The 12,500-nt window shown below is 45.1% G+C and overlaps 1 protein-coding gene across 1 annotated transcript in view; it reads left to right on the top strand.

Annotated features, from left to right (window-relative positions):
- Positions 1–12,500, top strand: part of LOC106582550 (protein FAM117B) — a 76,435-nt gene that overhangs the window by 527 nt on the left and 63,408 nt on the right. Inside the window, exon 1 of the mRNA XM_045707801.1 lies at positions 1–612. This exon is cut by the window's left edge and continues 527 nt beyond it. Within this exon, the coding sequence (XP_045563757.1) occupies positions 1–612 (612 nt within the window). The remainder of the gene's footprint in view (positions 613–12,500) is intronic.

The following is a 12,500-nucleotide window of genomic DNA, read 5'->3' as shown; positions in this document are numbered from 1 at the left end:
TTAATAACTCATCGTCAACAGTTGTTCTGGTCTCCTCTCCAGCCACCACCCCTCTGTCTTCTCTGTCTCCTTCCATCGGCTATGCCTCCGGCGCGGTGGGACATGGACAGGCCGAGACAGGGACACCCTGCTCCCCATCCGCTAGAGACAGCCCCCTCGCCAACACCACCGTGTCCGGTCACTCTGTTTCTGCATCGTGGTCCAACTCCGCCACATCCCGAGCCGCTCAAACAATATCCCCCGTTGCTCTTGTAGCAGGGTCACCTCCACAACATTTAACTTTCCCAGTGATCTCACCAGCACCTTATGTCAATATTCACACCTACGGATCTAGTAGTTTTAGTCTGGGTATCCCCCCTGTTTCCACCGCAGACGGCTCCCCTTGCTACTCCCCGACCCAGCCGCTACCCTGTCCGTTAGACTACCCGATCCTGGCGACCGCTCTACAGCTACAGCCTTTCTCGGCTTCTTCTCCGTCTTCATCCTCTTTGTCATCTTTTGGTGGTCAGCAGGTCAGAGCGGTGTCCCTGGCCGCGCCACAGCGCTGGTCCCCCGGTCTGGAACGGAACCGATTGTCTCCTGAGAGAGTCAGCCCCAGCTCGCCACATGGAGGTAAAGTTTACATCGCTAAACTATGTCATGAACGGCACTTCATACATTCTCCAGGTTCTTTTGATGTTCTGTCTCTACCCAGATACATATATAAAAAAAAACACTCTTTTTCATGCCACTTCAATAAAGAAGTGCCTTTTTCATAGCAGGTTAGGAGAACTTATGAAGCAGGTTCTACTGACCCTGTATCTAGCTACTGATCCTGGAACTGTCCCTGTATATAGCTACTGACCCTGTATATAGCTACTGATCCTGGAACTGACCCTGTATATAGCTACTGATCCTGGAACTGACCCTGTATATAGCTACTGACCCTGTATATAGCTACTGACCCTGTATATAGCTACTGATCCTGGAACTGACCCTGTATATAGCTACTGTCCCTGTATATAGCTACTGACCCTGTATATAGCTACTGACCCTGTATATAGCTACTGGCCCTGTATATAGCTACTGACCCTGTATATAGCTACTGACCCTGTATATAGCTACTGTCCCTGTATATAGCTACTGACCCTGTATATAGCTACTGACCCTGGAACTGTCCCTGTATATAGCTACTGTCCCTGTATATAGCCACTGATCCTGGAACTGACCCTGTATATAGCTACTGTCCCTGTATATAACTACTGACCCTGTATATAGCTACTGATCCTGGAACTGACCCTGTATATAGCTACTGGCCCTGTATATAGCTACTGACCCTGTATATAGCTACTGTCCCTGTATATAGCTACTGATCCTGGAACTGACCCTGTATATAGCTACTGGCCCTGTATATAGCTACTGACCCTGTATATAGCTACTGATCCGGGAACTGACCCTGTATATAGCTACTGACCCTGTATATAGCTACTGACACTGTATATAGCTACTGACCCTGTATATAGCTACTGACCCTGTATGTAGCTACTGACCCTGTATATAGCTACTGATCCTGTATATAGCTACTGACCCTGTATATAGCTACTGATCCTGGAACTGACCCTGTATATAGCTACTGACCCTGTATATAGCTACTGTCCCTCTATATAGCTACTGACCCTGTATATAGCTACTGATCCTGGAACTGACCCTGTATATAGCTACTGATCCTGGAACTGACCCTGTATATAGCTACTGACCCTGTATATAGCTACTGTCCCTGTATATAGCTACTGACCCTGTATATAGCTACTGACCCTGGAACTGTCCCTGTATATAGCTACTGTCCCTGTATATAGCCACTGATCCTGGAACTGACCCTGTATATAGCTACTGTCCCTGTATATAGCTACTGATCCTGGAACTGACCCTGTATATAGCTACTGGCCCTGTATATAGCTACTGACCCTGTATATAGCTACTGTCCCTGTATATAGCTACTGATCCTGGAACTGACCCTGTATATAGCTACTGGCCCTGTATATAGCTACTGATCCTGTATATAGCTACTGACCCTGTATATAGCTACTGATCCGGGAACTGACCCTGTATATAGCTACTGACCCTGTATATAGCTACTGACACTGTATATAGCTACTGACCCTGTATATAGCTACTGACCCTGTATGTAGCTACTGACCCTGTATATAGCTACTGATCCTGTATATAGCTACTGACCCTGTATATAGCTACTGATCCGGGAACTGACCCTGTATATAGCTACTGGCCCTGTATATAGCTACTGACCCTGTATATAGCTACTGTCCCTGTATATAGCTACTGATCCTGGAACTGACCCTGTATATAGCTACTGGCCCTGTATATAGCTACTGATCCTGTATATAGCTACTGACCCTGTATATAGCTACTGATCCGGGAACTGACCCTGTATATAGCTACTGACCCTGTATATAGCTACTGACACTGTATATAGCTACTGACCCTGTATATAGCTACTGACCCTGTATGTAGCTACTGACCCTGTATATAGCTACTGATCCTGTATATAGCTACTGACCCTGTATATAGCTACTGATCCGGGAACTGACCCTGTATATAGCTACTGACCCTGTATATAGCTACTGACACTGTATATAGCTACTGACCCTGTATATAGCTACTGACCCTGTATGTAGCTACTGACCCTGTATATAGCTACTGACCCTGTATATAGCTACTGACCCTGTATATAGCTACTGACCCTGTATATAGCTACTGATCCTGGAACTGACCCTGTATATAGCTACTGACCCTGTATATAGCTACTGTCCCTCTATATAGCTACTGACCCTGTATATAGCTACTGATCCTGGAACTGACCCTGTATATAGCTACTGATCCTGGAACTGACCCTGTATATAGCTACTGACCCTGTATATAGCTACTGTCCCTGTATATAGCTACTGACCCTGTATATAGCTACTGACCCTGGAACTGTCCCTGTATATAGCTACTGTCCCTGTATATAGCCACTGATCCTGGAACTGACCCTGTATATAGCTACTGTCCCTGTATATAGCTACTGATCCTGGAACTGACCCTGTATATAGCTACTGGCCCTGTATATAGCTACTGACCCTGTATATAGCTACTGTCCCTGTATATAGCTACTGATCCTGGAACTGACCCTGTATATAGCTACTGGCCCTGTATATAGCTACTGATCCTGTATATAGCTACTGACCCTGTATATAGCTACTGATCCGGGAACTGACCCTGTATATAGCTACTGACCCTGTATATAGCTACTGACACTGTATATAGCTACTGACCCTGTATATAGCTACTGACCCTGTATGTAGCTACTGACCCTGTATATAGCTACTGATCCTGTATATAGCTACTGACCCTGTATATAGCTACTGATCCGGGAACTGACCCTGTATATAGCTACTGACCCTGTATATAGCTACTGACACTGTATATAGCTACTGACCCTGTATATAGCTACTGACCCTGTATGTAGCTACTGACCCTGTATATAGCTACTGACCCTGTATATAGCTACTGACCCTGTATATAGCTACTGACCCTGTATATAGCTACTGATCCTGGAACTGACCCTGTATATAGCTACTGACCCTGTATATAGCTACTGTCCCTCTATATAGCTACTGACCCTGTATATAGCTACTGATCCTGGAACTGACCCTGTATATAGCTACTGACCCTGGAACTGACCCTGTATATAGCTACTGACCCTGTATATAGCTACTGACCCTGTATATAGCTACTGACCCTGTATATAGCTACTGTCCCTGTATATAGCTACTGACCCTGTATATAGCTACTGGCCCTGGAACTGACCCTGTATATAGCTACTGACCCTGTATATAGCTACTGACCCTGTATATAGCTACTGACCCTGGAACTGACCCTGTATATAGCTACTGACCCTGTATATAGCTACTGACCCTGTATATAGCTACTGACCCTGTATATAGCTACTGACCCTGTATATAGCTACTGACCCTGGAACTGACCCTGTATATAGCTACTGACCCTGGAACTGACCCTGTATATAGCTACTGACCCTGTATATAGCTACTGACCCTGGAACTGACCCTGTATATAGCTACTGACCCTGGAACTGACCCTGTATATAGCTACTGACCCTGTATATAGCTACTGACCCTGGAACTGTCCCTGTATATAGCTACTGACCCTGTATATAGCTACTGACCCTGGAACTGTCCCTGTATATAGCTACTGACCCTGTATATAGCTACTGACCCTGTATATAGCTACTGACCCTGTATATAGCTACTGACCCTGTATATAGCTACTGACCCTGTATATAGCTACTGTCCCTGTATATAGATACTGACCCTGTATATAGCTACTGACCCTGTATCTAGCTACTGACCCTGTATATAGCTACTGACCCTGTATATAGCTACTGACCCTGGAACTGACCCTGTATATAGCTACTGACCCTGTATATAGCTACTGTCCCTGTATATAGATACTGACCCTGTATATAGCTACTGACCCTGTATATAGCTACTGACCCTGTATATAGCTACTGTCCCTGTATATAGCTACTGACCCTGTATATAGCTACTGTCCCTGTATATAGCTACTGACCCTGGAACTGACCCTGTATATAGCTACTGACCCTGGAACTGTCCCTGTATATAGCTACTGACCCTGTATATAGCTACTGACCCTGGAACTGACCCTGTATATAGCTACTGATCCTGTATATAGCTACTGACCCTGTATATAGCTACTGACCCTGTATATAACTACTGACCCTGGAACTGACCCTGTATATAGCTACTGACCCTGTATATAGCTACTGACCCTGTATATAGCTACTGACCCTGTATATAGCTACTGACCCTGGAACTGACCCTGTATATAGCTACTGACCCTGTATATAGCTACTGACCCTGTATATAGCTACTGACCCTGGAACTGACCCTGTATATAGCTACTGACCCTGTATATAGCTACTGACCCTGTATATAGCTACTGTCCCTGTATATAGCTACTGACCCTGTATATAGCTACTGACCCTGTATATAGCTACTGACCCTGGAACTGACCCTGTATATAGCTACTGACCCTGTATATAGCTACTGACCCTGTATATAACCACTGACCCTGTATATAGCTACTGACCCTGTATATAGCTACTGACCCTGTATATAGCTACTGACCCTGTATATAGCTACTGGCCCTGTATATAGCTACTGACCCTGTATATAGCTACTGACCCTGTATATAGCTACTGTCCCTGTATATAGCTACTGACCCTGTATATAGCTACTGACCCTGGAACTGTCCCTGTATATAGCTACTGTCCCTGTATATAGCCACTGATCCTGGAACTGACCCTGTATATAGCTACTGTCCCTGTATATAACTACTGACCCTGTATATAGCTACTGATCCTGGAACTGACCCTGTATATAGCTACTGGCCCTGTATATAGCTACTGACCCTGTATATAGCTACTGTCCCTGTATATAGCTACTGATCCTGGAACTGACCCTGTATATAGCTACTGGCCCTGTATATAGCTACTGATCCTGTATATAGCTACTGACCCTGTATATAGCTACTGATCCGGGAACTGACCCTGTATATAGCTACTGACCCTGTATATAGCTACTGACACTGTATATAGCTACTGACCCTGTATATAGCTACTGACCCTGTATGTGCTCCCTGTAAGCTACTGATCCTGTATATAGCTACTGACCCTGTATATAGCTACTGATCCGGGAACTGACCCTGTATATAGCTACTGACCCTGTATATAGCTACTGACACTGTATATAGCTACTGACCCTGTATATAGCTACTGACCCTGTATGTAGCTACTGACCCTGTATATAGCTACTGACCCTGTATATAGCTACTGACCCTGTATATAGCTACTGATCCTGGAACTGACCCTGTATATAGCTACTGACCCTGTATATAGCTACTGTCCCTCTATATAGCTACTGACCCTGTATATAGCTACTGATCCTGGAACTGACCCTGTATATAGCTACTGACCCTGGAACTGACCCTGTATATAGCTACTGACCCTGTATATAGCTACTGTCCCTGTATATAGCTACTGACCCTGTATATAGCTACTGACCCTGGAACTGTCCCTGTATATAGCTACTGTCCCTGTATATAGCCACTGATCCTGGAACTGACCCTGTATATAGCTACTGTCCCTGTATATAGCTACTGATCCTGGAACTGACCCTGTATATAGCTACTGGCCCTGTATATAGCTACTGACCCTGTATATAGCTACTGTCCCTGTATATAGCTACTGATCCTGGAACTGACCCTGTATATAGCTACTGGCCCTGTATATAGCTACTGATCCTGTATATAGCTACTGACCCTGTATATAGCTACTGATCCGGGAACTGACCCTGTATATAGCTACTGACCCTGTATATAGCTACTGACACTGTATATAGCTACTGACCCTGTATATAGCTACTGACCCTGTATGTAGCTACTGACCCTGTATATAGCTACTGATCCTGTATATAGCTACTGACCCTGTATATAGCTACTGATCCGGGAACTGACCCTGTATATAGCTACTGACCCTGTATATAGCTACTGACACTGTATATAGCTACTGACCCTGTATGTAGCTACTGACCCTGTATATAGCTACTGACCCTGTATATAGCTACTGACCCTGTATATAGCTACTGACCCTGTATATAGCTACTGATCCTGGAACTGACCCTGTATATAGCTACTGACCCTGTATATAGCTACTGTCCCTCTATATAGCTACTGACCCTGTATATAGCTACTGATCCTGGAACTGACCCTGTATATAGCTACTGACCCTGGAACTGACCCTGTATATAGCTACTGACCCTGTATATAGCTACTGACCCTGTATATAGCTACTGACCCTGTATATAGCTACTGACCCTGTATATAGCTACTGACCCTGGAACTGACCCTGTATATAGCTACTGACCCTGGAACTGACCCTGTATATAGCTACTGACCCTGTATATAGCTACTGACCCTGGAACTGACCCTGTATATAGCTACTGACCCTGGAACTGACCCTGTATATAGCTACTGACCCTGTATATAGCTACTGACCCTGGAACTGTCCCTGTATATAGCTACTGACCCTGTATATAGCTACTGACCCTGGAACTGTCCCTGTATATAGCTACTGACCCTGTATATAGCTACTGACCCTGTATATAGCTACTGACCCTGTATATAGCTACTGACCCTGTATATAGCTACTGTCCCTGTATATAGATACTGACCCTGTATATAGCTACTGACCCTGTATCTAGCTACTGACCCTGTATATAGCTACTGACCCTGTATATAGCTACTGACCCTGGAACTGACCCTGTATATAGCTACTGACCCTGTATATAGCTACTGTCCCTGTATATAGATACTGACCCTGTATATAGCTACTGACCCTGTATATAGCTACTGACCCTGTATATAGCTACTGTCCCTGTATATAGCTACTGACCCTGGAACTGACCCTGTATATAGCTACTGACCCTGGAACTGTCCCTGTATATAGCTACTGACCCTGTATATAGCTACTGACCCTGGAACTGACCCTGTATATAGCTACTGATCCTGTATATAGCTACTGACCCTGTATATAGCTACTGACCCTGTATATAACTACTGACCCTGGAACTGACCCTGTATATAGCTACTGACCCTGTATATAGCTACTGACCCTGTATATAGCTACTGACCCTGTATATAGCTACTGACCCTGTATATAGCTACTGACCCTGGAACTGACCCTGTATATAGCTACTGACCCTGTATATAGCTACTGACCCTGTATATAGCTACTGACCCTGGAACTGACCCTGTATATAGCTACTGACCCTGTATATAGCTACTGACCCTGTATATAGCTACTGTCCCTGTATATAGCTACTGACCCTGTATATAGCTACTGACCCTGTATATAGCTACTGACCCTGGAACTGACCCTGTATATAGCTACTGACCCTGTATATAGCTACTGACCCTGTATATAACCACTGACCCTGTATATAGCTACTGACCCTGTATATAGCTACTGACCCTGTATATAGCTACTGACCCTGTATATAGCTACTGACCCTGGATATAGCTACTGACCCTGTATATAGCTACTGACCCTGTATATAGGTACTGACCCTGTATATAGCTACTGACCCTGTATATAGCTACTGACCCTGTATATAACCACTGACCCTGTATATAGCTACTGACCCTGTATATAGCTACTGACCCTGTATATAGCTACTGACCCTGTATATAGCTACTGACCCTGGATATAGCTACTGACCCTGTATATAGCTACTGACCCTGTATATAGGTACTGACCCTGTATATAGCTACTGATCCTGTATATAGCTACTGACCCTGGAACTGACCCTGTATATAACTACTGACCGTGTATATAGCTACTGACCGTGTATATAGCTACTGACCCTGTATATAGCTACTGACCCTGTATATAGCTACTGACCCTGTATATAGCTACTGACCCTGGAACTGACCCTGTATATAGCTACTGACCCTGTATATTGCTACGGACCCTGTTGTTGTGTGCATACTGCCAGAGAGGAAGGTAATGTTGTTGTGTGCATACTGCCAGAGAGGAAGGTAATGTTGTTGTGTGCATACTGCCAGAGAGGAAGGTAATGTTGTTGTGTGCATACTGCCATAGAGGAAGGTAATGTTGTTGTGTGCATACTGCCAGAGAGGAAGGTAATGTTGTTGTGTGCATACTGCCAGAGAGGAAGGTATTGTTGTTGTGTGCATACTGCCAGAGAGGAAGGTAATGTTGTCGTGTGCATACTGCCAGAGAGGAAGGTAATGTTGTTGTGTGCATACTGCCAGAGAGGAAGGTAATGTCGTGTGCATACTGCCAGAGAGGAAGGTAATGTTGTTGTGTGCATACTGCCATAGATGAAGGTAATGTTGTTGTGTACATACTGCCAGAGAGGAAGGTAATGTTGTGTGCATACTGCCAGAGAGGAAGGTAATGTTGTTTTGTGCATACTGCCAGAGAGGAAGGTAATGTTCTGTGCATACTGCCAGAGAGGATGGTGATGTTGTTGTGTGCATACTGCCAGAGAGGAAGGTAATGTTGTGTGCATAATGCCAGAGAGGAAGGTAATGTTGTTGTGTGCATACTGCCAGAGAGGAAGGTAATGTTGTTGTGTGCATACTGCCAGAGAGGAAGGTAATGTTGTTGTGTGCATACTGCCAGAGAGGAAGGTAATGTTGTTGTGTGCATACTGCCAGAGAGGAAGGTAATGTTATTGTGTGCATACTGCCAGAGAGGAAGGTAATGTTGTTGTGTGCATACTGCCAGAGAGGAAGGTAATGTTCTGTGCATACTGCCAGAGAGGATGGTGATGTTGTTGTGTGCATACTGCCAGAGAGGAAGGTAATGTTGTTGTGTGCATACTGCCAGAGAGGAAGGTAATGTTCTTGTGTGCATACTGCCAGAGAGGAAGGTAATGTTGTTGTGTGCATACTGCCAGAGAGGAAGGTAATGTTGTTGTGTGCATACTGCCAGAGAGGAAGGTAATGTTGTTGTGTGCATACTGCCAGAGAGGAAGGTAATGTTGTTGTGTGCATACTGCCAGAGAGGAAGGTAATGTTCTGTGCGTACTGCCAGAGAGGAAGGTAATGTTGTTGTGTGCATACTGCCAGAGAGGAAGGTAATGTTGTTGTGTGCATACTGCCAGAGAGGAAGGTAATGTTGTTGTGTGCATACTGCCAGAGAGGAAGGTAATGTTGTGTGCATACTGCCAGAGAGGAAGGTAATGTGTCCATACCGCCATAGAGGAAGGTAATGTTGTTGTGTGCATACTGCCAGAGAGGAAGAGGCCAATGGAATAGAGTATTGCAGATACTCAGAACTTCTGTCAGGTGTTGGAACCAATTCAGTGAACAGAACAGAAACCCGTAAACATTTTTTGTTGGAACAGCATCAGAAAATGTTCCCGAAACAGAACCGTTATTTTAAAATCACGGGAACCAGTTAATAACGTTAGTTTACGTTCCAGGCAAGTTTTTTTTTACAGTCCCACAAAAATCGCAACAAAGAGCTTATGCAAAGCACTAAATGCATCAGCACATTGCATGCATAGGTCTATAGGCTTAGACGTCCACTGTATGATATTAAGATGTAATTATATAACGAAGAGAACCTTAGGCCAAGCCCCCAGAGAGATAGAGAGAAATACAGTGGATACTGTATACAGACCCCTTGACTTTTTCCACGTTTTGTTATGTTACTGTGTGTGTGTGTGTGTGTGTGTGTGTGTGTGTGTGTGTGTGTGTGTGTGTGTGTGTGTGTGTGTGTGTGTGTGTGTGTGTGTGTGTGTGTGTGTGTGTATATATATATACTGCTCAAAAAAATAAAGGGAACACTTAAACAACACATCCTAGATCTGAATGAAAGAAATAATCTTATTAAATACTTTCTTCTTTACATAGTTGAATGTGCTGACAACAAAATCACACAAAAATAATCAATGGAAATCCAATTTATCAACCCATGGAGGTCTGGATTTGGAGTCACACTCCAAATTAAAGTGGAAAACCACACTACAGGCTGATCCAACTTTGATGTAATGTCCTTAAAACAAGTCAAAATGAGGCTCAGTAGTGTGTGTGGCCTCCACGTGCCTGTATGACCTCCCTACAACGCCTGGGCATGCTCCTGATGAGGTGGCGGATGGTCCTGAGGGATCTCCTCCCAGACCTGGACTAAAGCATCCGCCAACTCCTGGACAGTATGTGGTGCATCGTGGTGTTGGTGGATGGAGCGAGACATGATGTCCCAGATGTGCTCAATTGGATTCAGGTCTGGGGAACGGGCAGGCCAGTCCATAGCATCAATGCCTTCCTCTTGCAGGAACTGCTGGTACACTCCAGCCACATGAGGTCTAGCATTGTCTTGCATTAGGAGGAACCCAGGGCCAACCGCACCAGCATATGGTCTCACAAGGGGTCTGAGGATCTCATCTCGGTACCTAATGTAAGTCAGGCTACCTCTGGCGAGCACATGGAGAGCTGTGCGGCCCCCCAAAGAAATGCCACCCCACACCATGACTGACCCACCGCCAAACCGGTCATGCTGGAGGATGTTGCAGGCAGCAGAACGTTCTCCACGGCATCTCCAGACTCTGTCACGTCTGTCACATGTGCTCAGTGTGAACCTGCTTTCATCTGTGAAGAGCACAGGGCGCCAGTGGCGAATTTGCCAATCTTGGTGTTCTCTGGCAAATGCCAAACGTCCTGCACGGTGTTGGGCTGTAAGCACAACCCCCACCTGTGGACGTCGGGCCCTCATACCACCCTCATGGAGTCTGTTTCTGACCGTTTGAGCAGACACATGCACATTTGTGGCCTGCTGGAGGTCATTTTGCAGGGCTCTGGCAGTGCTCCTCCTGCTCCTCCTTGCACAAAGGCGGAGGTAGCGGTTCTGCTGCTGGGTTGTTGCCCTCCTACGGCCTCCTCCACGTCTCCTGATGTACTGGCCTGTCTCCTGGTAGCGCCTCCATGCTCTGGACACTACGCTGACAGACACAGCAAACCTTCTTGCCACAGCTCGCATTGATGTGCCATCCTGGATGAGCTGCACTACCTGAGCCACTTGTGTGGGTTGTAGACTCCGTCTCATGCTACCACTAGAGTGAAAGCACCGCCAGCATTCAAAAGTGACCAAAACATCAGCCAGGAAGTATAGGTACTGAGAAGTGGTCTGTGGTCACCACCTGCAGAACTACTCCTTTATTGGGGGTGTCTTGCTAATTGCCTATAATTTCCACCTGTTGTCTTTTCCATTTGCACAACAGCATGTGAAATTTATTGTCAATCAGTGTTGCTTCCTAAGTGGACAGTTTGATTTCACAGAAGTGTGATTGACTTGGAGTTACATTGTGTTGTTTAAGTGTTCCCTTTATTTTTTTGAGCAGTGTATATACATACATACATATATATATATATATAGAGAGAGAGAGAGAGAGAGAAGCCTGCAGAGTACACAACATATGATGTGAGAGCTAGCACGTAGACCAAAATCAAAGAAAGGAACACAGGACAAAATACCATAACGTAACACACACAGACGCTTCTGGAAATGATTCATGACATACACAGAATGAAACCGAATGAGAATGTATATGTTCTGATTAGCATCTCATTCGTCAATGTGTAATGATAATTAGTTTGTTTTGAATAAAACAATCACTTCATTCACTGTTTATAGTCTTATCTTGTGAGCGGAAACTGTTCTGGCGGTTTCCGTTTGATAAAAGCAGACAGACTCTTATGTAATTGTGCCATTTGAAGCATTCGGGTGGGGCAGGAACTTTCACAGCAGTCAGTGTGGAGGAAACTTCACAGCAGGGCAGGAACTTTCACAGCAGTCAGTGTGGAGGAAACTTCACAGCAGGGCAGGAACTTTCCCTGTC

The sequence above is a fragment of the Salmo salar genome, chromosome ssa25, assembly GCF_905237065.1.
Source record: "Salmo salar chromosome ssa25, Ssal_v3.1, whole genome shotgun sequence".
In the NCBI taxonomy this organism is placed as follows: domain Eukaryota; kingdom Metazoa; phylum Chordata; class Actinopteri; order Salmoniformes; family Salmonidae; genus Salmo; species Salmo salar.
The sequence above is the reverse complement of the archived record's forward strand: the minus strand, read 5'-3'. Positions and strand labels throughout refer to the sequence as shown.